At 40.8% G+C, this 25,505-nt stretch overlaps 1 protein-coding gene across 4 annotated transcripts; it reads right to left on the bottom strand.

Moving 5' to 3' along the window:
- Window positions 1–582: 582 nt before the first annotated feature.
- On the bottom strand, window positions 583–25,505 carry LOC123977907 (bromo adjacent homology domain-containing 1 protein). Of its 4 annotated transcripts, none has more exons than XM_046060966.1 (7): window positions 24,832–25,505; window positions 8,872–10,644; window positions 7,859–8,217; window positions 7,398–7,557; window positions 7,174–7,253; window positions 5,927–6,018; window positions 583–1,175 (listed from the first exon to the last, which is right to left on the bottom strand). In XM_046060966.1, the coding sequence occupies exons 2-7, from the start codon at window positions 10,622–10,624 to the stop codon at window positions 1,034–1,036; spliced, it is 2,586 nt and encodes an 861-aa protein (XP_045916922.1). In that variant the 5' UTR covers window positions 10,625–10,644; window positions 24,832–25,505; the 3' UTR covers window positions 583–1,033. The 4 variants fall into 4 exon arrangements, with proteins under 4 accessions (XP_045916922.1, XP_045916919.1, XP_045916920.1 ...); XM_046060963.1 differs by lacking the exon at window positions 583–1,175 and adding an exon at window positions 3,356–5,726; XM_046060964.1 differs by lacking the exons at window positions 583–1,175; window positions 24,832–25,505 and adding exons at window positions 3,356–5,726; window positions 16,934–16,973.

Raw genomic sequence — 25,505 nt, 5'->3', positions numbered from 1 at the left:
ATTCAAGGGCAGAGTACACAACGTAATGAAAAACTGACCTAAATGAAAGCTTTAGAAGGTTTCCTTTTCAAGCATTTAAAAAAAAAGCTAAACAAAGGCTTTATGAAGTTATTTCATACTTACAAAATGTAAGGACTGAAGGCCAAAAATTATTATTTTAATAAACTGACTGAGGCCTCAACACGGAGAAGGGCCAAAGACAGATACAGATTCTGTTGACAGAGGACATGTAGAGAAAGGAAAACATGGGAGAGGGACAGGAGAAGGTTGAAACCTGTCTCCTGTTGTGTTAAACTGAACAGATGACCATGTACTGGATGCCATTTGGTCCCTAAAAGAAAAGGTCAAAGAAGGCGTGACCCTGACCTGTAAATGTTGGCTCATTACTGACCTCCTGTGGAGCTTGCACAGCATAACAGTTTCTTAGTGCAGGGATTTAGCTGCACAGACTTCCTATTGACCACATGGAGCAAGAACAACTTCCCTTTTCCACAGTACAATGTCATACGGAAAAGAAAAAAAAACACTCCTGCAGGTTTGTACATACACTGGAGTTGTAACAAATAAAGAGCCACACACAGATTTTTCACAAAGGACTTAAAATTTATAAATATTCTTTCAATGGAACATTAAATCAGTTGGGATGTTATATAATTCTTCAAAAAATCCAAGAGATTTTCAGATAGCATGACAAAGTGACAATAATCTGATACACATGTTGCTTCTCTAGGCCTACTCCAAAAATATCTAGACTTTTAACTGTATATCCCCCATTTTCTCCAAATATATCAAAATATATGTTGACAATAAGCATCAATACAGACCACACAGAAAGCAGAATCTCATGAGTTGGTTGGGTCCTTTTGTTTTTTGACTCATGGAGTGAGCACACGTCCTGTGTGGCATCAGTCTTTCGGTGTTTGACCCTTGCCACTGTGAACGTCCTACTTACACAGAAATTGACATCTCCCGAGTGCTGGCCCTGTCTTGTTGTCATGGTGACGAAGGTTGCAACTATGTCCATGCAAAGCTGCTAGGAAATTGAGTCACATATATAACAACATAACAATCTAGTCGATGCTCGTTGCAGGGCTGGCCAGCACTTGGGAGGGTGAATCATGGCTGCTTCTCCTGTCTCCGGTCTCCTTTTCATTCTCAAAAGCCAAAACACAAGGCTGTAAGGAAAGAGGACAAGCAGAGGAAGCTGTTTAACAGTTTGGGATGTGGCCATGAGACTTTGCGCACATATAGGATTCCTGCCCTCTAGGGGACAAACGCGGTCAATGCCCATCTGGGAGAAAGGCAACGGTGGTCAGCCAATTCCATGTTTGGAGGGTTAGGCTGTTAAGCAAATCCTCAGTTTGATCTACTCAATAATTTCCTCTCAGCCCTCATGAAAACCTTGTATTTTTAATGACTTGAATAAGGGACTGTATCAAAATGATTGGGGTGGGGAGGTGGGCAAAATTTGACATTATTATTATTTTCTAAAAAGGCCCTACACAGCAATATTCATATTTACTTTGGACACTCCCTTCACTTATAAAAAAACTGCAATATCCTCACCCTCAATATCTCTAAATGACATTTATGGCAAACATAACATAATAGGGAAAATACAACCATTTTTCCAAATTATTTTTTTCAACAGTTAGGCATATTATAACAGCCACTGAATGAGTGAGCCAGTCCCAGGCACTAGCTCTTTTGGTGCTGATAGACTTGAGCACCTCAATATTTAATAATCTAATTTGCTGACAATTACTGAAAACCCGCTATAATATTTGGCTGAATTTAGAGAAGGCAAACTGATCTTAAATCAGAGCCTGAGGGGGATCTTCTACCTGGAGCCCAGATGACGTCCTGTCCTGTCTCAGACGCACTGTCTCCGTCTCTCCCCTAATAGGACGAATCAATAAAAGCTCAGGTGACCATGTTGCCAAGGCATTCTCCCAAACGTCACACTTAAGGTCGGTCAGGTTAGGCAGGGAGAGCTTGAAGTCGTCTCTTCCCACAGGTCAGATCTGACTTTTCAAGTATCTCAAAAGGGAAATCTGATCAAATCTGTGTCTGTGATTCGCGGCCACTTCTGCTTTTGCGTCTGCCAGGGTGTGCTTTGGTCTGATCTCCACCCCTTCACAACTAAACATAGAAACTAAACAACATTAGCATTTCTGTCAACAACCGCCACTCAATCATTTAATTTCTAAACTTATAAATGACAAATAAACAGAACTCATTTCCATCCTGGAGCACACAGAAACAAGATATAGTTAATCAATTAGACACAGTATTTCCAAATAAGTTAAATTGAAATCTTAATATATTGTATCATTTAATCCATTTAAATATTTTTTTTTCTTACTTTAAATATAATTATCACAGATCTTGCAAAAATACTACAATGTGCATTGGCTGTCTGCTTGTTTAAAGAGTGCCCGGTGCTTCCTGGGTTCAGATATGTACACTTCATTAGAAATTGCCTGTTACTGCCTATTATCTACAACCTTAGATCATATGACGGCATCAAATCCCTTCATTCTCCTCTTTCTTTCATTTGGTCAAATCTCAATTAACGCTGTGATGACTTCAAACTAATTTGAAAAAAAAAAAGATAATGTATATTCTTTTCTTGATTTGTTAAGTTCATTTTCCAAAAATAGTAAGTCTAAAAATATATTGCATATGCCATCTTAGGAAATCGACATAATAAAATATTCTTAATAAGGAGAAATTGTAAAGTAGGAGAATATATATTATCTCTTTGAAGAATCTGGGTATTAATAGAAATAAAAAACCCAATGATCAGGATTTGACTTTGTTTTGGGTTAAGAGTCATGCTGCTCAAATAGAGAAAAAGTTAAAGATGGCTTTAGAGTGTTGAAAACTTTTACGGCTTATCCAATGCTGAAGAACAGGGCGTGTGCTGTTTAGGAAAGCAATCGGGTACTCTTTATGTTTTTTTAAAAAGGTACACACACTCTGACACTAATCATTTTTCTGAGTGACAGTATAACACTTGCAGGTTAAAAGGCAATGAATGAGTGTGGTCTGAAATCAACCACAACTCACTTAAGTATCAAACACCCTCCCATGCATTCCCACCCACAACCCCCCCTTCAATCCAAATACATGTCTAACATGGTGCTACGTTTGTCCGGCCTCCATCTAATCACATTAACAGTGTGGATACATACATATATATATATACTGTATATTTATATAAGTATGTCAGAGCTGATTGATAAATCAAATGGAATGATTATATATATATATATATATATATATATATATATATATATATATATATATATATATATATATATATATACATACATACATATATATACACACACACACACACACACACACACACACACACACACACTATATATTCCATGGGATTCAACAGGTTGTGCATCAGGTAACATGACGAACAGGCTGGCCGACTCCTCTAACGGTGAAACAACAGAAATATACAGTTTGCACTGACAAAAGCAGCCATGACATCCTTACTGTTTCCTTCTCTACAAAAAACACACACAAATGATACACAGTATGTTCCCTCCAGTAAGATATTAGTAGCTCAAACAAAAAAAAAAAAAAAGAGTTGAACACGTTTGTTGTAATTAAGGAATGAATTAGTGCAATATAATAAGGGAACAAGGGCAGAAGTGCTGACAAGGAGAAGAAGTGCGAGGGAGGGGACGGGGGCTCTGGCTTGTGTGACATCCTTTGGTTTATCTTCAGGGGGAGGAGGGGGAGGAAGAAAAACTTGGTGTGGATGTAGAGCTGAAACAGGCAGAATAGACATTTTCCGGGACATTGCGACGTTTTGGCACGCAACGCGAGCAGCTATAGCACAGCAGATCGATGACATGAAAAGTGCACCGTGTTTCTAACCAGTGTAGAGCTGCAACAATGAGTCAATTCACTGATTAGTCGATCGACTGAAACTATTTTGATAATCGTATAATGCTTTAAGTCAAACATTTCCTGGTTCTAGCTTCAAATTTTTGTCTTTGTCATACAAGATAGTAGATAGTCTAGACTATTAGTTAAACAAAACAGGATAATAAACCAGTCACCTTGAGCAAATGAAATGGGACATTTCTAACTATTTTGTCACGTTACTAGCTAAACGATTAATCAATAATGAAAATAGTCATTGGTGACAGCCCTACCCAGTGCATTTTGTCCAGTGATCATGTCATAGCTGTCAGTCACTCCAGTCAGTCAATCAGGCAACAAAATCCTTTTTCTTGAGACTACAGTACACCTGTTCTACCACATAGTTATATGTGGTGAGACTAGCTGCCTAAAGCTCTACCTGCAAGTCATAAGGCAAGTCACTGGGAAAATGTAAGGAAAAACAAACAAATAAACAATTAACGATGGTCTTGATAGGAGCGTCTCAGCTCCTCAGTAAGGGATCTCCCTATTGGACCCTTAGATAAAAGCCTCTCTAAAACAAGGCTTCTTCAAGCCAGGACTGTGGCTTGAAAAGATGGAAGTTAGTTTGAAAATCCACTGGGGCTTTTGTCTTTTGTTAAATCATCTAATAAAATCAGTTTAGCGCCACTTTTAGTGTCCTGACTTGAAGTGAAAGAGGCCCTGCTCTAGAGTGGAGTTTGTTAAGGAAAGATCGGTCTCACAAACCCCCTTCAGGTACAGTATTTTAGTTTGCGCAGAGCATCGCGTGAGATGAAAATGTATCTGTCAGTGTCAGTGCGCTGTGGCACACAGGAGAGAGGACTGGGAGAGAGAGCTCCGCTTCCTCTAAAGCTGCTTGTTTGGTTTGATTGCCTGAATGCCTGCTAAAAAACCATCACACATACCCACATTTATCCATTTATCCACACTAACAACACTGAGTTTCACACAACACAAACACACACGCACGCACAAACACACAACTGAGACAAACTCAAATCAGGAGAAATAAGACGACACTCTCCATTAGCTGCTCCTTCACCCTGGCTGGTTGAACAGCGTTAACATTGAGCTGACAGTGCAGCCTTGTGTTCCCCGGAAGCACCTTAGCGCCGGACCATTCCTGAGCCACTGGCTTACAAATGGAACAAACATGATTGTTGTGCTAAGATGCTTTGGGGGAAACGCGGTCCTGACAGTAGCCCAGTTCAGCCTGATGTTTGGCATTCCTGGCGGTGGGGGTGGGGGGGGAGAGACAAGACTCCATGTAACCTCAGAGTGTTGTGGAAGCTAAAAAATCCAAGCTGATGAATGAATTCTGTCTTCATCGCTCTTCCAAACCAGAAAACATTGGTGCTCTGACTGAGATGGATTCATCTATCACGTTGTAACCCCCCTTTAGTCAACTAAAGGGATCTGTGCTTCATAATGTGTCTCAAACACTTCTGTCCCTCTCCAAAACAGGCCCCTCCCCCTTCCCTCTGATAATGAGAGTCCCCAGCAGAAAAGACAGGGGTGTTCAGTCCTTCAGCACTCCCCACCTCTGTACAGGAGGACGAGCTATGTTGTGATTAATTCATGGGTGCGACACCCCTTCTACCCTCTACTGCAGGTTCTTCAGGATGCGTCCATAGCGGAAGTCGTAGACGTGCCGGCAGAGATACACCAGCTCGGGGTCGACATCTGTGGGCACACAGCGGTGGGAAGGGGGGGCGAAGTCGGGGCGGCAGGGCACCATGCTGGCACTGCCAGGTGGGGCGCCTTCGGCACGCCGCTTCACCAAGGCACAAAATCTACCCAGATACACACACACACACACACAGACATGGGGCGGGGGGGAGCAACAGTAACACTCTTAGTATACTATTACTATCTGTAGACAAATCAAGCAAAATCAAATGTATCTTTATGCTACTGTACCTGTGTTTGAAATTAACAAGAAACTGCACTGCAAACTGATGCAGCGCTTTTGTGTCTGTGTGTGTGTACTTACCTACAGTACTGGGCTAGTGGGAGAACATAGCATCTGTCTTCTATGCAGGCCACACTATTTTCATCCTGATGCCGAGAGGCGAAAATCTCATTCTGAAACCACAGTGGGTGTACAATGTCACATCGACACAAGTGTCTCCTATTTTGCTGGCTGAACGCTGAAGAAATGACAACGTTTTTCAACTAAGAGCACAGTAATTGTTCGTGTGCAATAGGATTGTGCCTCTGTGTTTCTACCTTTTGTGCACCGCACAAAAAAAAGAACCCTGCTCTACTCAACACGTGCTGTAGACATACATTGTGAATAGAAACATGAGTAGTGTTTCACTGTGTTCACTTTCTAACAGTGAAATTGCTCTTTTCTCCTGTTCTCTGTGCAAGGCTGAGGTAGCAGAGATATCATCATTATGGCATTGTGGTTTTGCTAAAGAGCTAACCAACCATCAACCGTTTCAGGCCTGCTGAGAGAAAGATAATGATGTCTCAGGCAGCAGTAACTGTCTCAGAATTTGTGCATAGGGAGAAAGTTTTGTTCACCTCCTCCTTGCACATTATTTTCTTCAGGACACCTCATTATGTATTATCACTTGTAATGAACACAAAATTTCTATTATAGTGCACCAATATGCAAATGACAACACTTCAAAGACACTTCAAGTATTTTCTTTTTGTCTGTTACGATAGTTTTAAAAATTTCACTTGCTAACTTTAAATTGTTTCAAAAACATTATATAGGCAGCACAAACAATAAATGTCATCACATATTAAAGTGAAGGAAGTGAAAATCCTCCATTCTTTAGTCGGGCCCTGAATGTGACACAGTTCATTTGAATTATTACAGTGTGTCTCTATTTGCCTGTTGTGTTCAGTATGGTGGGACTACCAGCGCCTGGAAATACTGTACAGCTAATGTCACTATGTTGGCTGCATCAGGGTAAAATTTGAAATCCCAATATTTTCGATAAAAAAAACCTATGGAGACCCAAAAAGGTCAATATAAAATGAAAAAAATGACATTAAAAAAAAGCTATACTTTTGGACTTTTCTTTTTTAACTGCTAGAATAAAATAAAAATAACCTTCAGTAAACTCTGTACACATCCATTAATTGTACAAATATCCACATGACACAATCATTTAACAGGGAGACACACACAGTTTTTCAATGTGCTCTTTCCTGTTTTCCTGCAAAACTGTCATTTACCACGGGGAAACATTAAATCATTGCTCCAATCCATTTGTGCCTCACCTCACAGTGTGTGCTGGGATCTCGGCCTCCCTGGGTGTGCTCAGGCCGGTAGTACCAGAAAAGACTCATCATCAGTTCTCCTGAGGAGGCAAATTGACACACACACACACACACACACACACACGTGTGAACAATCTTGGCCATATGTTTCTTCATCCATCTATCCATCCATGCACACAAACCAACATATCTATCCATGATCTCCACCTCCTCGTCTACTTTACCTGTTTTGGGGTCCTCCCACAGCGCTGATATCTTTGCAACATATGGGAGGGATTTTTTCCTGGGGCCCGATCGTAGCAGCACAGTGTCTCTGACATGTATCACTTCACCGTCTCTCTCGACTCCTTCATAACACTGCCGCAGGGCCGTCTCATCCTCTCCCTGAGACAGACACATACACGCATACACACAGACAAGGACACATATAATTCTCATTAAAAGGAAAAAAGGAATCTGTCACACGAAGCTGTGTGGTCAAAATACAATTATCCCTCCCCCCATGGGCTGACTTTTTTTCCCCTCTCTGCCAGGCATCTGTGAGGATGCTAAGGTTTTTACTAGCAGGGTATTATCAGGTAGTAGAATATGAGAGAAAGCGCCTCACTGGAGAGACAACTAGAAAGGGAGCTCTCTAATCTTTTGCTCATCTTCACTACATGGAGACGCACTCACAAAAACCTACCGCAATAAAGACCTCCCTCTCTGTGGGCATTCCAACAGGCCGCCAACCGTTGGTGGCACGTCTGCGGCTGACTCTCTTTTGTTTGGTGCTGCTGAGGCTTGGCAAGGGCGGCGGCTGTTTCTGTGGCAGCCGTGTGCGGCCCATGGACAGGGAGCCGATGGAGGGCTTGGTGCTCTGTGGGCATTCCCTGGCCAGCTTTAACCTGGCCGGGGGCTGGTCTCGTCCCGACAGGGGGGTCAGCAGGTGCGGTTTAGTCTGGGTGGAAGTGGGCACGTTGGACAGAGGGCAGCTGGACATGGGCAAGGAGGGGGGAACCAGAAGGGAGGGGCTGTGGTCACCCTGAGGGGAGGAGTAACCCTCTGGAAAAGTGAAGGATGAAATTAACACTTTCAAATAATACAGCAAAAGAGATCAAATGTAAGTTTAACGCTAATGTTAGCAAACTCTAGGTAGCAGGTTCTATTGCTGTACATCAACCTTTAAATGAGCAAATTGGAGATTCCCTGTAGCAGCTTAAAAACAAGTAATCATATCTATCTATCCATCTAGATAGATCAATAGATCGATAGATAATACTACATGTGAGCCTAGAGCTCCTTATCAAGAAACATCTAAGTCTGAACCTCAAGCTATGGAGCTCATACTCCCTGAGCTCCTAGCATCAAAAAAGACAACAAAAAACAGAAATGTTGGCCCACACATCTAGCTTGAGGCACACATTTAACAACAAAGGACTCTTCAGCTCTATAAGCAATAACCAAGTATAACATTGGGATAATGGTTGCTTTCAAAATAACAGTTATACAAAGAGGGCTTAAGATGAATCAATCAAAGAAGTGAACTCAATCTGCTGCAGATCTTACTGAAAATGCTAAATATGGTTGTTCAGACAGTCACAGTGATAGTTGTAATGTGATATTGCCAATTCACTTCATTTACTTACTTCAGTAACTGTCTGGATCTCAAATCAAGTGAAATAAATCAGTAATCCATTATCTATATTTTAAACTCACCTGTTTTGATGCTGTGTGTACATCCAGTGCATCCTGTGCTGAAAGAACAACCCCTGCTGGTGACAGGAGGCATGGCTCTGTACGTGTAGCCCCCAATCCCACAGGCGTCACCGTAACAGGGCGAAGCCACCGAGTTGCAGTAGGCGGGGTGGGACAACCGTGGTCCCAGCAGCTTGGAGCCAGTCATCCGATTAGGGCATAAACTAGAGGGGGCAAAGTTCAGAGGTTGCGGGGCTAGGCTTGCTGACGTTTTTCCAGTGTGTGTTGGGTGGGCAATGTGAACGTAGTAGCTGGAGAAGCAGTGGTCTGCGGTGCAGAGGCAGGGGTGGGGACTGAGGGTCAGAGCTGTGTGCGAGTGGGAATGCGTCAAAGACGGTGAGGTTACGAGGCACTCGTGCTTCACAGGGGTCATGGATGAGTTAAGTGGCTGATCCTCTGATTCTCCATAGGGCTGCTGGCCCAGGAAGAAGGCCAAGCGGTGGCAGTATTCCACTGAGCCCTCTGGGGGACAGCAGTAGTATGGGCTCAGCTCAGTCTCCAGCTGCTCTTCCTTCACTTGCTTTAGTGGGTACGCTAACATGCTGCGTGACTGGTAGCCTGGTTTGGTCAGTCGATGGGTGCAGCTGCCGGCCTCCCACTCCACTTTGGGCTCAAAGTCTGCCTTCTTCTTGCAGGCTGTGCTGCAACTATGCAGGGGAGGGTCATTTTTTCCCTTCCGCTTTTGTGAGTACCCCTTGTGTTTGAATTTGACTCTGGAGTGCTGTTTTGGGGTTGAGACCGCAGCAGGAGCCATGCAGTCTGATGTGACGGTAGCTGTCGGTGTAACCTTTACTCTTGGTTTACTGGTAGCAGAGGAGCTGGTTAACTTCAGCAGGGCTGCAGCGTTGAGTCCAGCCAATCTTCTTGGGGTCGGGGCATCCAGACTCTCCTGACTCACCCACCCGCGCTCTTGTCGGTTAGCTTTGGCCTTCTTGACCTTCTTAGAGCTTTGGCACAGTTGAAGTTTGTGAGACATGGCAGCTTTACTGAGGTTTCTTCGTGAAGCCTTCAGACCTCCAGGGACACCACTCCTGGCTGGATCTGCATCCAGGGATATCTCTCCATTTGCAGGCTCTTCCTGTCTCCTGGCCTGCTTGGCTGCCGGCTGAAGGTCAGTAGCTCTTTCAAGTAGTAGACTGTTCACTGCCTCAGCATTTAGAGAGGCCAGCCTGCGCTTGCGAGGTTGTGGGACATGAATACTCTCGTCATGACTTGGGCTGTTTGACTTTGATTTGGTTTTTGGTAATGACTTTGTCTGCTTTCTTTCACTGCTTTTCCCTTTTTTGGGTTTGGATTTGAGAGATGAATGTCGCCGTTTATCCTTTTGCTCCCTTTCTGCAGATTTCTCCTTTTCACGGAGGCTTTCCTCCAATCGGGTAAGCAGGACATGGCAGCTGAGCCCCTCCCCATCTGAAACCCCAGTCCTACCCCGCAAAGGATACAACTTCCTGTCCCGTTTCTTGTCACGCCTCCGGTCGAGTTTTCTGTTCTGATCAGATTTTTCTGTCCTCTCTCTCTTCTCATTCATCCTCTTGGTCATGCCTTTCCTTTGTTTGATGATCTCACGTATCTTCTTTGTCCTTCCGAATCGTAGTGAGCGCTCAGGCCAGGCGCCACCCATAATGCCACCATGTGGCCAAAGGGGGGAGTTGTCCCACCACTCGGCACTACTGTCGCTCTGCCTGAGGAAACCCTTCTGCCTTGCGTGAGTCATCACATGCTTCTTCACGGGGCCTAGAGATAAGAGACCGACAAAGTTGTCAAAACTGCAACTTCTCCTAGTTTCACCATGTGATTACAATGTTCACAATCAACAGTTACCTATTCAGCAGTTCAAGTTACTTACAAATTGTTGTTTTTTATAATCACACAGAAGACATTAAGGGCCCTTTCGCACCTGAAAGTCCACAGCAAGGTCCAGACCAAAGTTCATGTTGTGATACAGTCGCTTAGTTTTGGCTTGGTTTCACACTGCAATTATGAGAGCGCACTGAGGAACTTTACATGACATACTTGCGTCGTCGTCATCTTCTGCGTCTCCCTATATCTGACATTGATTGGTTTCCAAACGGACGTGCGTCTGATGTCAGCGTGTTGTCAATTCAGTGGGTAGTTTTGACAATACTCTTTGGCCTTAACAAGAATGATCAGATGCATATCTTTGACAAGTATTGTTATTGTTATGGAATTACTACCTGCACCACCCACTTATCTCAGGGCTAGTTCAAATTCGCCAAATGAATGTCCTCGTTGTGTAAACATTATATCGTTGCCGTAGACAGGAAAGCAGGAGAAGACTGCAAGCGATCCTTCTGCACCTCTGTTTGGGGAGAAACCAAAGAGGTGAATGGTAATTTGTTTCCATAATGGCAGTCCGTTTCAAAGGATGAGCTGTCACTGGCAATTTATAATTTGTCCTTATTTAAATGCATTTGTCAGTGCATAGAAATAGAACAACATTTTAATTTTTTATTTTTATTTTAATTTTGTTCTGCTACATCTTCTTATCTTGGTTATTTCCGGTTTACACAGGAACCACGGGAACTTCCTGTAAATGATCCGGAACGAGACTACCTTTTTTTCGTCTGACCAAATTAAGGCTGTTTGGTCCAGACTGTGGTCTGGAGGAGATTTCACACATGTAATTTTGGTTCAGATCAAACTGAAAAGTCCTTACCAAACGAGGTAGGTGTGAAAGGGTCCTAAGTTCAGCAGGCAGGTTTGGCCATGCTTACTAATGAGAAAAGGATTGCTGATCAGAGTGGTAGAAGGTGTATTATGAAAAAAGTAAGTATCATTGACTTTTGACTATAAACTAGACAAACTTGGAAGGGTTTTTTGTGGTGTGGAAAGTACTGCAGCACAAGAAAACAAAAACAACCGAAAGCCAACGAGACACAAGCATAACAAAGATATCGACTATCTTACATAAGCCTTCGCTTTAGATTTAAACTCAACAACAACATCTGATGTAATACATAAAGAAGCTTAATAATGACTAAATTCAGCTGAGTGGTTAGGTGATCAGACTGAATTTATTTGATCATATGGCGAGCTCCAGCTATTGTATGCCCATTTGTCATTATAAAGGGTTTGTGTGTGTTTTTTGTAATAGAAGAAACTGATGCACCCTGTCAGTCATTCACTGCAGTTGGTGCCTTATCACCTAGTGTGCATACAGCATGCAAACAGCAGCTTGTTAGGGCCAATTGTTTAGTCTGAAAGCAAAATGTCAAAAAGGCCTTACTACAATATTAACTGAGGATTAAGATAAATAAAACAAGCCAGCTAAATGCCTATATAAACCAGGCAAAACTGATCTAAAATCAGTGTCTAAATGTCCACATTACATAGTCAAAGGGGACCTCACGCATACATCTATGATGCAACATAGACTACTGTAAATACTCCATAAGCTCATTGTGAAAGTATTTAACAATTAATCTCAATTAGCAACAGTTAGCTTGGGAGTATTTGTAAAAATACTCCCTGAGCTCACTGTGAAATTGAAACATTATAAGCAAAGAAACACTCCTGTATATGTTTAAGCAACTTGCAATGCCCATATTCAGGCCATGTGTTTACTTAAGTGCTTAGGGAAATGGTAAAGCAGTGTATTTTTATATTTTATACTGCAGCAAGATTTATTGTCTGCCTAATGAGATGGGTAAACTTGTAAGGACTAAGATCTGCATTTAAAAACTGTGCATACAGTAGAATCTGCACCACAAAGAAACCTCCTGACAGCAAATACAAATTTTTCTGTCATTCAGCTTTCCTTTTGTAAAGTGAATGGGTGTTTTTTTTACAAATGAACAAGAGCTTCTTGTCCTACCCCATTACTTCCCATAACTTGCTATCATCGTTTAATGAATTTCCCTCTTAAAGAGGAACTACACACTACATTTTTTTCCCCCACTGTACACAGCGTCACATAGATTATTGTTGCATATGATGTTAATACAGGCGAATTTCCCAACAAAATTCTTATTGTATGCAAAAACACACACAGAAACCCACAGACACGAGACTTTTTCTGCTCAAAGGTAGCTTGTATGTATCTGCTTGGATTCTAAAGTTTGGTTCAGCCAAATTCTGTGGCCACTTGCTAACCATGACGGAATAGGTAACAGTCCTGGGTCTATTAAGTATATTGTTATCCACCAGACTCCCTGTCTTTCCAGCAGAGAAAAGGAGGTCTGACAGAAGTGGCTCATGGTTGGTTAGCTCTCACTACTAGTTCTATGTTGCTGTCCATTCTGCACTCGGCGGTGGTAAATCAGGCTCCCCCCGTGTCCCCTGACCCTTCTTGTCTCACACTACGTAGCCACAAGCTGTCGTTGCTCCCTCACTCCTGCATATATATTTTTTATATGCTGGGAGGGATGGTTTTAACTGAATTTGAAAGTTTTAAAGACTATGAATGTGCATTTTTACAGCATGTGTTTGTCTCTCTCTTCACATTAAAACAGGACAGGGACAGCCTTTGTGGATTTAAAGTTTTAACATTTCCCTGAAGAAACTTTATATCATGGTAATCACATAGCTAAAGGTCTATCATCATAAAACAACAGTAATCCCAGGTCAAAACACAGTAAACTTTTCAATGTTTTCCAATTAATTCTGTGTGGAGCTGTGCTTCAAGAACCAGAGTCTGGTTCTGCTTGAGGTTTCTGCCTGCTAAAAGATAGTTTTACCTTGCCACTGTTGCCAAGTGCTTGCTCATGGTGGGAACAGTTGGGTAAATATTATTATAAAGAGTACAGTCTAGACCTGCTCTATATAAAATGAGCCCTGAGATAGCTTCTGTTATGATTTGGCAATATATAAATACTATTGAGGCCAAATTACAGGCCAGGGCATCTGTTCAGACTAGCGTGGCTGTGTGAGGCACTCAAAGGCCTGATGGTTGATGCAGATTTCTCTGTAGTGTGAACTCATTCAAGACTGGAGATTTTGGCCCAACTGCCGACTCATTTACAGTCGAAGCCCGACAAGATTTTTCAAAACATGTTTGATTCTGTCGGCCCCCATCTGACTGGGCTTGTGCAGCACGAAGGCAGTCCAAGACTGAAATGTCAGAGTGATCCCGGCAGCAGCCAATACAAGTTTAGCTCCAGGGTTAATGAAAACTAAGTACAACTTCCTGAATTACAACTCCCATTCCCATAGTGTTTCAAAAGAAAATTACAACATTTAAGATTTTTTTTATCCTCCACCTCAGATAATACTTCTGATTTAGAAAGTAACAAAAAGTTGTAATGCTTTGAAACAAAAAACAAAAACAATGTAAAAAAAAAATGTTCTCAGCTCAGGATCATCAGGAACATCATGTTAACAGCATTATTAACACACACACACACACACACACACACACACACACACACGTTAATTAACATTAACAGCATGTTAATGAATGACAATATCAGGTGGTGTGCAATCCCTCATCTTGGTGTGTGTCCCTCCATCCAACTCCAGGCTGTGAGCTTCTCAGACAAGATGTAATCTGTTTTGCAGTGTGACCTTGCCAACTGAGACTGAAATTCAATGCCACAGAATGAAAAAATTCAAACCTAAACCTCAGAGGTGTTTCACTTCATATTTTGCAAGGAGATTAAGAAAAGCTATTGACAGATGAATGATCTAAATGACCTCAATCTAAGTTTGACCAATAACCTTGATACTGAGCTTTTATAAAAGATTTTAAACCACTAAGACAATTTTCCACCAGCGGTTGTGGGTCACTGCTGAGAAGTGTATGTGGAGAAACACTGCAGGGAATAACCTGTGAGATATTATCTAATTTGGCAGCGTTCTGGCCAAACGGCAATTTGGCTCTTTAAACACAGTTAGGCCTGGTGATCCTCAGGAAGTAATGTCACATTTACGGGAAGATCAATGACCCTGCGCTCCATCTCTAATTGGTTAGAAAACAGATCATCAGCTCCTTTCAGAGCATCAAACACATGGGGCACACCAGGATACAAGACTTGCAAGATCTCCCAAGACCCTTGACAATGTGTATAAAACAGCAGCCCATAAGGGTGTGAATAATAATTCAACAGAATCAGGACACACAAACTGACTAATGAAATTGAATGATGAATTATCTATAGACACATCTTTTGCATACTGTGAAATCTGCAGGCTAAAGCACCCAATTAACTATAAATGTTTCAGTCCAACACAAGCGTGATGCACTAGCCTCCAAATTAAACTATAAGCATGCTATAAATATTAATATTACAATAGTAATAAAAAAATATCTAACACAGCAGAGAAAACGCCAGATGCCACACATTACTATTGAGCACAAACTTTCAACTGTAAATTCTGTAATAAAGCAATACAGTGGTGAAAAGTCCAGCCACACAATATAAAGCAGTCAATTCAAACATAGAAGATACCATATACACAAAATGAGTCACTTTGAGAATCTTACATGAACATGTTTTTCTAATAACAGGACACAAGTTTATCACATTAACCCAGTGGATCCAACCTATGGGTTGGGACCTCCCAATGGGTCCCAAGATAATTAAAAGTATAAGAAAAAATGTTTACAAAATGTTCATCTTTATGTTAACACTTTATTTAACATTTATAAACAGTATAGGAATAAGTCAAGCACTCACTCACTGTTTATAGACCAGTGATGAATGCTTATATGTAAGCTAGTTGTTAACAAAGACTTGTGTAAATAATGTTTTAAAAGTCCTTATATCTGTTAACAACCACACTATAATGTGTCGAAAACCATTAATTGGTATACACTGCTTATAAACGCTAAATTAGGGGGTTAAAATAAATTGTTGCCTTTTCTCTAAGGGACTGTACCACTGTAGGAGTAACTGGGTTTCCTGATCTACTATCAAAAATTACCTACATACCCTCCCCCTTTTCTGATCCCCCTCCCCTTTCTAATAACTTTCATACAGTCCCTAATTGGTTGATTTTGCTTGTGGTGTAGTGAATACTTTATCTAAAATTCTTCAAATAAGACAAATCTGAGAAGGACAAACCACTTGTTCGAGGAACTGCTCACAACTTGTCCACTCTAAGGCCATAACCTGTTTAGCTTCATTTAAAAAAAAAACAAACAAAAAAAAAAGGTGTCACAGAAAACCACTACATTACCCAACCAATAAGCCACATGGAACACACCTTGCAGAAAACAACTCCAACCCTGCTCCAGATCGCTTGGTAGCACTGCCTGCGGCATGTTAACAATCATAAACGACAGTAATTAATACCTCATCCACTAGACTTTTAAATGTTTCAACTTTCAGGTAGAAGTCAGAACACACATCAAAAATAAATAACCAGCTGGGTAACTGGCCCATTCGGATCAGATGGAGAAGGCTCTTGTTTTACATTTGCCATGTCACACAGGTGGTGGGGCAGGCAGCTACAGCATGAGGCGCTGGCATGTTGAGGTTTATCAAAAACAGATAAAGACTCTAAGAATTTGAAACATTAGGTCACTGTGTTTTTTGTTTGTTTGTTTGTTTTCTTCCAAGACTTGCACCGCCGCCTTGAGCTTAATCTACACCATCCGCTGAGATGTCGAGGAAGGTTTGCAAATGCACACATTTAGGCTATAGGCTATTACACGCGCAAATGCATACATACATACAGTGGCCGAGGAATACAGTAGGATGGGATACAGTACAGCTTGACGTAGCTTGCCCATCTGAAGTAGCCAGCCAGGCTCTAAATATGGGCTGGAGGGAGGGGGGGCTACCCGAATACACACATACACATCAAGCAAAATAAAGGGCAGGCACCCCTCCTGATCACATTTTCTAACCGGATTCCTTATTACCGACACGGTGGCTGTTGTGATCACAGTCCTAGTTGAGACCTGGGAGGATATGGCACGTAGCAGCAGCCCTGTGTGTCGCTCCTGGTGCACGAAAGCGAAAAATGGGTTCTGCGCTCCTCTCTGGACGGCTGGGCAGTCGGAACAACTTCAAACATTCGGGGCGAAATAGCAACAACAAAATTCGAGGTGGTAACTTACGGCTCGCCGACACGCTTCCTCCTACCAGCCGGGAAACGTCGAACAAATCTGCGGTTAAATGGGGGGGGTGGGTGGGGGGGTGGATGGGTAGGTGGGGGGGGCGCCGGACTGGTGCGATGGCAGAGCTCCGTAACTGGGAGAGCTGGGGAGGAGTGGAGAGAGGACGGTCGGTGGCGCTGCCTGCGAGATGTGTAGCCTGTGTGTGTGTGTGCGCTCTTCCTGGTTGGGCTTCCACCGATTTGCAGAAAACTTAATCTGAACCAATTGCCATATGGACCAGGCTCGCTTGACACCCACGTCCTCCAATGACGGACAAACAGCTGTTTATTGTGAAGGGTCTGATAAGAAACTAAATACTAACACAGAGCCTCACCCTGTCATTTGTCCAAACGACCAGTCAACCACCAGACTGCTGGAACACGTCCGTAGAAATTCATGTGAAAGGTGAAAAAGAAGGAAGGTAACCTAAAAAAAAACCTGCCTTATGGGATGTAAAGGGAAGTAAACCCACCTAAAACTCACTTTAAAGCCAGCCCTTTATTATCCTGGCCAGCATAGCCTAGCGTTGTAGAACCCATATCTAATGTTAAAATAATAAAATAACCATACCAAAATAACTGATAGCCTTATTTATGTAGATTTTAGCCTTATTTATGTAGATTTTAGCCTTATTTATGTAGATTTTTGCCACATTGCATCATTAACTACTGTATATGTCATATAGTCTAGCTGCCCATTTTACAAAGCACCAACCACCAAAATGTCCAGATGAGAGGGCATGTGCTTCCCCATTATGGCCTTACAAATTCAAGCAAACTCCATTGAGTATTGTTGGGGTATATTGTCTACCTATAATTCACATACTGACAGTGGCATAGGAAGTAAAGTAATAACACACTATAAAAATACCTGACACAAAAGTGCTGCATTAAAAATTGTATCTCATTGTGCATTTCATTAAGCAGTATTTTAGCTGGTGAAAGTGGAGCTAATTCTAAGTTCCCTACCTTATGTAGCTACTAACAGTTACATACTACTACAACATATTTTAGAAATAACTGGCTCTAAAGTCTCTAAAAATTCTGTATTATTTTATTTGACTTATTCAGTTTACTGTTTATTTAATGTTCAATTTTAATTACCAGCACAAAAGGTCTAAGCCCTTTCAAAGCCTTATCCACACTGATATTCTGAATGCGTTTTATTCATTTTTTGTCACATTAGATTATATATATATATTTTAACATATTCTGCTTAATAGGTCCACATTGTGTACATTTTTATACAAAACCGACTAAAACAGTCTGTTAAAAGCCCAACTTCCCAGAGTAAATACCAAGCACATGACCTCATTTATAATCTACAAAATAACTGGTAACTAGAGCTGTCAAATAAGTGTAGTTAAGTAAAAAGTAAAATATTTGTGAAATGTTAACCATTACATGTTAAATAAACTGCCTGTTGACAGTAGAAAAAGGATGAAGGAATCTGTGCATCTGCCACCCAGGAGCACAAACTGCAGACTAAATTAGGTATCTGGAGTGTTGAGGGTCTGGAGCACAGTTATACAGTATTACAGCTTTTCAATAAGGTGAAGCAACTAATTCTAACATTTTGGCATTAATTTGAGTAAAAAGAGGCAGTTGCTATGTAGATGCTGAAATTGCCTAGTCGGTGTTGCTTGCGAGTGGCCGATGCAATGTTGCCATAATGTCTGCACTGCCACTACCTCTTCTTACTCTGTGAAAGACCTGCTTCATATTGCAACATCAGTTGCTGCACCTAATTAAGAAGCTCTGGCAGATCTGTGTACTTGAGACTTCATCACTCCAGGTGCTGCCTGTCGACAGTGTGTTGATCTGATACATTACTATGTGTAAATTAAAAGAAATAAACTTACTAACATTTAAAACTCATCAGTTACCTTTTCAAAGAAATCTCATTATAGCCACAGAAATGGTATCTGAAAATATCGGGGTGTAGTTTATCCATCTTAAACATTTCTCACACATGATCCATGGTATTCACAGACACCACCGTATTCTTAGTTTTTCTGTTTGTTAAGGCATTTTGGCCATTTAAAAACTCTCAGTTATCATACAAAATATTAGTTTTTTTCAGTTTTAATTGCAGCTGGCATGGTAAGAACATTTACTAGTGCACTCAGGCTCCAGATCCCATCTCTGTCAAAGCTTTAAACCTAAGAAATAAACAGGATGGTACTGATTTGTTCTTAGGGGTGAAATAAGCAGGGTCCACTGACAGTGTGACTATAAGGGAAGTACATTTTTTTGTTTAAAGTTACAATCAATCCCAACAAACTCTATCTAATGAGTAATAAATTATCCCTTCCTGTTAACTCACTGTGGCCAGCTTGGTTCCATGCCGGTTACGGTAGATTCATATATTAAACAGCAGAAAGAAATATGGAAAACATTCACAGTAACTTCTCATACCACTCTTCTGCTATACTTCTTTATGCTCAACATTTTTCTAATAATCATATTCCCAGTATCCACAGGGATTGCTTCATACTGAATGACTTTGCAGTACATGATTTATCCAAGGTTGAAGATGTTTCGCCTCTCATGTCTTCAAGTTTCTTCAACCAAGTCCAGTTGCCCTTGATTTTAACCCACCTTGGATAACTATGATATCTGGAGGACTAACAATCTTTACAGAAAGTACATTATTTACCATCAAAGGCCAATATTCAGCACCAGTGCAAAACGTTCTGATGTCAAAAGGTAAGGGTATGGACGTATTATGTTCAATCTGACAACTGATTATGGCTTTTTAATATATTTAAAGCTGCACCAATCAATATTTTTATATCAGTAATGAATCAAAAGCCACCTGCCTTGTGCCAAATGGCAGACAAAATACAGCTGTTGACCATAATGAACACTGAACTTCTACGCAACCATATATTTTTTCCATTAGCTGATGTGAGACCAAAACAGAGCTAAAATGAGAGTCAGTTTTGGTCAGACACATGACTCCAAATTGCCCCAAACATGTAACAGGACTAAAAAAAAAAAGAAGCTAAATGAGGCTATTTAAATTCTGTGAGTACGAGGGCGGCAGTAGAGTTACCATCTTGGAAAATGAATGTCACATTCTGCAGACATTGTGTTAATAGAGCATAATTGTTTGCTAACATGTTACAACTTCATGAGAAATATCTGGTTTTCAGCTTGTTGAGATGCAGCTTTTGTAGAAAGAGTTTTAACCATGATGATGAAGATATTTAATTAAATCCAAACTAAGTAAATTGAGTTACCTAAACATCACCTTAACTATACTGTAGTTGCCAGAATGAACTATTAAGTTATTGAAAAGTAAAAATGGATGTAGGTGTTTTTTTATACTTTGGATATAATGGAATCGTACAATAACTGTGAAGAAGCAAACTACAACTTTCACCTCTCAAGTGTACAGGGGATGAATGTTTCATGCTCAAAAGACAGACTTTTTGAGTTGTACCACTTTAAAGTTTCTAAAGAGTTTTACTTTGCTCATTCAATAATTCACCTCAACATATTTCCTCAGTCAGAACTGCTAACAGAGACTAACTGAGCTTCACTGCCTGAAGCTTAGACATACATAAAAAATGTATTTTCAGAAATATTTAAAGAATTAAGACAATTCAATTTATGTTTACAGCCTATGGACATTTAAAAATAAAAACACACATTTTACTGTGTGATGACTGTATAAAAAATGGATTTAGTTGAGAGTCAAAAGCACAAGATCACTAGCTTCTATGTATGACTGGCACTGATTATTCATTTCTGGCTGTTCCTATTATGTTCCATTCATTATTCATGTATATTGGTGGACTCCTCATCCATACAAAAATATGGATGAGGAGTCCACTTAGTCCTACTCCTAAATCCATAAATGTCCTTTCACTAAGAATATATACTCAGAAAAGTGTGTGTATTTTGACAATCAAACTTCTGTCCACAATTTGCACAGATCAGAGTGCTGGCTGCCTCAAAGGACCACACACAGTCTCAGTTCAGGTTGTTCAGTAACTAACTTTCTTCATTGCCTGTGTCAAACGGAGCACAGACATGAAGGCATCAGAGTTACTGTAGACAGAGAATAGTGAGGCATTGAAAATTAATTCAATAAACACAGCAGAGCTTCTATAGTTAAATGGCCACCATGAGTTAATTATTATATTAAACATATCACCATGAAAGGATAGAGCTACTCATATTAAGATTTCATGTTATTCTCAAGGTCAGCTCTGGCTAGCTTTTTTTTGTAGAGGGCATTACTGGGGCAGAAAACAGTTTAGCTGATGTGACTCATTTCAGAAAAGTGAACATGGTGGAACTTTGTGTATAGATACAGGGTTTCTTCAGGACAATGAAAATGAGTGAACAAGCCTCTTCTAATGAAACCAAGCGACCGTGACACTAATCTTGCTTCTCATAAGAAGGGAGCTGCTCAAAGGACAACCAGTGTAAACACACGTGGATGCACAACATATTTGACTTAGTGTTACACTCAAACGAAATGAAATTCATAGGTCTAGATCAAAAGTGTTAATGAGAGAGATTTCAGATATATTCTACAGTACAGTTCTAATGTACACTAGCAAAAGGCCTTATCGTATTGCATCATTCAATAGAAGGCTCAAGTCAGTACACAATTTTGTTCAAAATCACCTTAATAATACGTAGTACATTACACCCAATTGCAATGGTGGAAGAAGCCACTTTTTTTTTTAGTACATAAGTATTATCAGCTAAATGTATCTAAAGTATCAAAAGTAAATGTAAATGTACTCTGACCCTGTGACCGATAAATAATCATATGTTACATTTTTAGACTGTTATAATAAAGACCTCCATGCATAAGCAGCTTTTTATTGCTGGAGTGGCTCGAGGTGCAGTTAGTTTCAACAATTATATGTATAGCTAGCTAGTTTACAGCAGCTCAAAATGTAGAGTCTTATTTTTAAAAGTAACTAAAGTTGATGAATATAGCGAAGTAGAAGTATAAAGCATGCATGCATAACATGAGCCTTTTTCATTGTATGCTCAAAATTGTGCTTAATTAAAATACTTTCCACCACTACCTAATGGACAGCTGAAAGGAATGGGAGACAGATTTGTGAAGTACTACACTTGTATAAATGCATCTCCTTAAAAACAAATACTGTGGTATTTCTGTTGAACCTTGCAGAAAGTCTAAAGAAAGGCACCATTGAATAATACATACTGCCGGATAAAAATAAATGAAAATAAGTATAATAGACCATTTCAATATCCAAAATACACCACAAATCCAAAAACTATTCTAGTGGTCGCTCATGTCATTGATGATTTCACATTAGATGTGTACGTTGGCAGAGATCCATTGATAATTCATAGGGGATCGCCTTTACAGTAATGGCTTAGATATTAGTCCTGCATGGCTATTTAATGACGGGTCTAGGTGTGAGTCATTAAAACACTTCTATATTAAGTTTTATGACATTTATGATTGTTTAGTGAGGTGTGGTGTGGTCTGTTGGACCAGAGGGAATGTGGGAAAGAGGTACTGCATGGCGAAGTCTGCTAAAGAAACTGAAGATTAATGTTCAACTACAATAAACTAGTGTGTCAAAGAGTGGCCTGGAAGATCATTCTCCTCATTCACACTGCAAGATAGTCTCATGACAGCCCTGAACAAGCAAGTCATTTATGATGAGTGTGAACAAGTGAGATTACTCAAGGTGGCTATTGGTCAATAGTGATTATTATAACATAGCAAGAACAAGACCTAAATGAGTAACTAGTTTAGGAACTTCTCCTTAAAGTAAGCCACTGAAAACTACACTTCCTCTGGCATTAGGCCAAAATGTATTATTCAGTTTTGTAACTGTTCAACAGTGATGGAAAGTCACTGTATGTACAGTACATCTTCTCACATCTGGTACTTCAGTACAATTCTGAGGTACTTATACATAACTTGAGCCTTTTCCATTGTATGCTACTTTATACTCCTATTCCACTATATTTCAGAGGGAAATTGTGTACTTTGCAACATTTATTTGACAGCTGTTTAATACACTGTTACACTTTTAAGATGGTTCAAAACTTTACAACGTAAGTTCCCATGCTGCTTAAAAATGTGAGTTAAGTAAACTTCGGTTGATTATTTTTTTCAAAGTAGTCCCATGAGTTTTAAACATGTAAAACCAATTGGGTTAAGTTCAGTGAACTAGAAAGAAAAAGTTAAATAAACTTAAGATAAGTTGAACCAACAACTGTTCAGTCACACTGACATATGCTAGACTGATTTGCTTTTCATTTCCATTTGTCTCTTTTTGATATGAAGAATTTACAGCTGCAGCTGCTACTTGTGGAGCCCCTTTGAAGCAGAATCAGTGCAAAGGAAAACATCAACATTTTATATCACATGTAGACAAACATTCAGTCCAAAGGCCAAAAAAGAATTAGAAATCTGTGCTTTTCTGCTTTTCTTCTTTCCTACTTAATAATCTCGTGACCCCTGTGATGTATCATGTCAGCCTGTTGAGGGGCCCGACGCCTAGGTTGGGAACCACTATACTAGCTGTTTATAAAACAGTTAAATTTAGTTCCATCTCAGCAGCCACAGTTTACTTATGTAGAAGTCTGATTGCAGGACTTTTACTTGTAATTGTACTTATTCTTAAGTTAAGGATCTGAAAACTTCTTCCACCACTGCTGATCAAATATATATATATATATATATATATATATATATATATATATATATATATATATATATATATATATATATATATATGTGTGTGTGTGTGTGTGTGTGTGTGTGTGTTTGTGGTCCACTATCCCAATATTAAATGTGCAGGAATTGCAAGCATTAAGGGGCATGTGTCGCTACTGTATAATCCACATACTGATAAAGAGTCAAATTAAAAGTATAGGATTTGGAATTAAACCTTCATGAAATTTTGACAGTTTAAGGGAGTTTCCAGTCAGTTTAGGTACAAACAAGAAAGTGTCATCACACAGGTATTTCTTATGCATAGTCCGAATTACTTACACTCGACTGACTGTTTAGTCCATGCTTCATTATAATCTGGCCAAAAAGAACTCAGGAAGGAATCTAATTCTTCACTCAACAAATGCCTTTTGTTGCCACTGAGGGGGTTATCTATGATGGCATAAAAGCAAACGGTGATGAGGGCTAATTGCTTTGGCATTTGTGAAGCCTCTTCATTACCTTATTTACCTGAGCAGAGCAACAAAGTGGATTAAACCAACGGCTGTTAGTCCTTCTCTCTCAGTTTACAGCAGATGATTTGTTTATTTTCACTAAACCCAAAGTAGCTTGTTAAAGGCCCAATGTGAGTCACACGTAAAGAGAAAATTATACTCCCAAGAAATGCCTCAGCTGTATGTACCATAAAGTTGGTAAGCCCTCATGCGCGCGCACACATACAGCCCCCAACCAACACACACACTGGACTGATATTCAGGTGAACACATCGCGCATCCATCCAGCCAATCACAATATAAGTAAGCTCACGGGCTACTGCGTCCCTGTCAATGACCTTGTTTCAGTCTATTTCGCGGACAATGCACTATTATGGCTTTGGCATTACACTCTGGTGGCGGCTGCTGCTGCTGCTGGTGTTGGTGGCGGAAGAGGGCACCGGAGGGGGGGGGCTATGATAACACACTGCACGGCCAGTCCGACTGAGTACCACTCCCTGGGAGTCTCCTTCATCATCATGGCCATTATCTGCCTCTGCAACGTCCTCCACACATGAGTAAAAAGCATAGGCTACACAAAAAGAGAGAAAGCTGGCCGTGCAACCCCTGCTCCGCCTGAACAAAATTAAAAGAAAGCTCAATGAGAGAAGATAATGTGGAGCAGCCGCTACTTACCGTACTGTAGCTCCGTGTGGCAGGCACTATCTCGTCTAATTTTCAATGGTGCGAGGAGCCAGCCCGGGCACCCTGTTTTCCAAATGGCTAGGTAAGGCAAGTCAATAGCCCGACGGGTAAACCGATGCAGCTCAACTCGAGGAAATAAACACGAATGTCGCCGATGTTTCCCCACTCCACTCGAGGGAAACCCTTTTTAAAAAAATCGACGAGAGGAGAGAAGAGACAGAGCAAACAACTCTCTTCTAGCAAGAAGAGGCAACACTCCTTTCCGAGACGTGCGGGGTTTGCTCAGGATGTTTTTTTTCTATCCCATCCGCTCCTCCAACGCCGACACGGCTGCAAAACCTTGAGTGTTGCTGCCGGAGACTCAGCCAGCAGCCCGCAAACACGTCGCTTATATCCGTCACTTGGCATTAACACTGTACGCAGCTTTCAGTTTGCGCACCAGTCGGTGCTACTGAACAACAACTAGCAGCACAACATGACTGACTGACTGACTGGCTGCAGCGCTGACAGGCAGGCTGGGCTGGGCTGGGCCCCCTCCTGCCACGCAAAGTGAAGAAATCCCCAGCAGAAGTCTCTCCGGGCTCATTTAAAACGACAGACTACATAAGAAACATGTTTTACATAACAACAACAACAAGAAGAACATCCTCATCCTACTTCTGTGC

This window comes from Micropterus dolomieu, linkage group LG10 (genome assembly GCF_021292245.1).
Source record: "Micropterus dolomieu isolate WLL.071019.BEF.003 ecotype Adirondacks linkage group LG10, ASM2129224v1, whole genome shotgun sequence".
Lineage (NCBI taxonomy): Eukaryota > Metazoa > Chordata > Actinopteri > Centrarchiformes > Centrarchidae > Micropterus > Micropterus dolomieu.
This window is presented reverse-complemented; position numbering and strand designations above follow the sequence as displayed.

Bases quoted from the DNA above. Each gene is read 5' to 3' on its own strand.
- LOC123977907 (XM_046060963.1), bottom strand. From the start codon at position 10,624: ATGACTCACGCAAGGCAGAAGGGTTTCCTCAGGCAGAGCGACAGTAGT. The intron at 7,254-7,397 runs GTAAAGTAGACG...TTGCCTCCTCAG, and splicing joins GTGGGAGGACCCCAAAACAG to GAGAACTGATGATGAGTCTT. The intron at 6,019-7,173 runs GTGAGGCACAAA...CTGTGGTTTCAG, and splicing joins ATCCCAGCACACACTGTGAG to AATGAGATTTTCGCCTCTCG.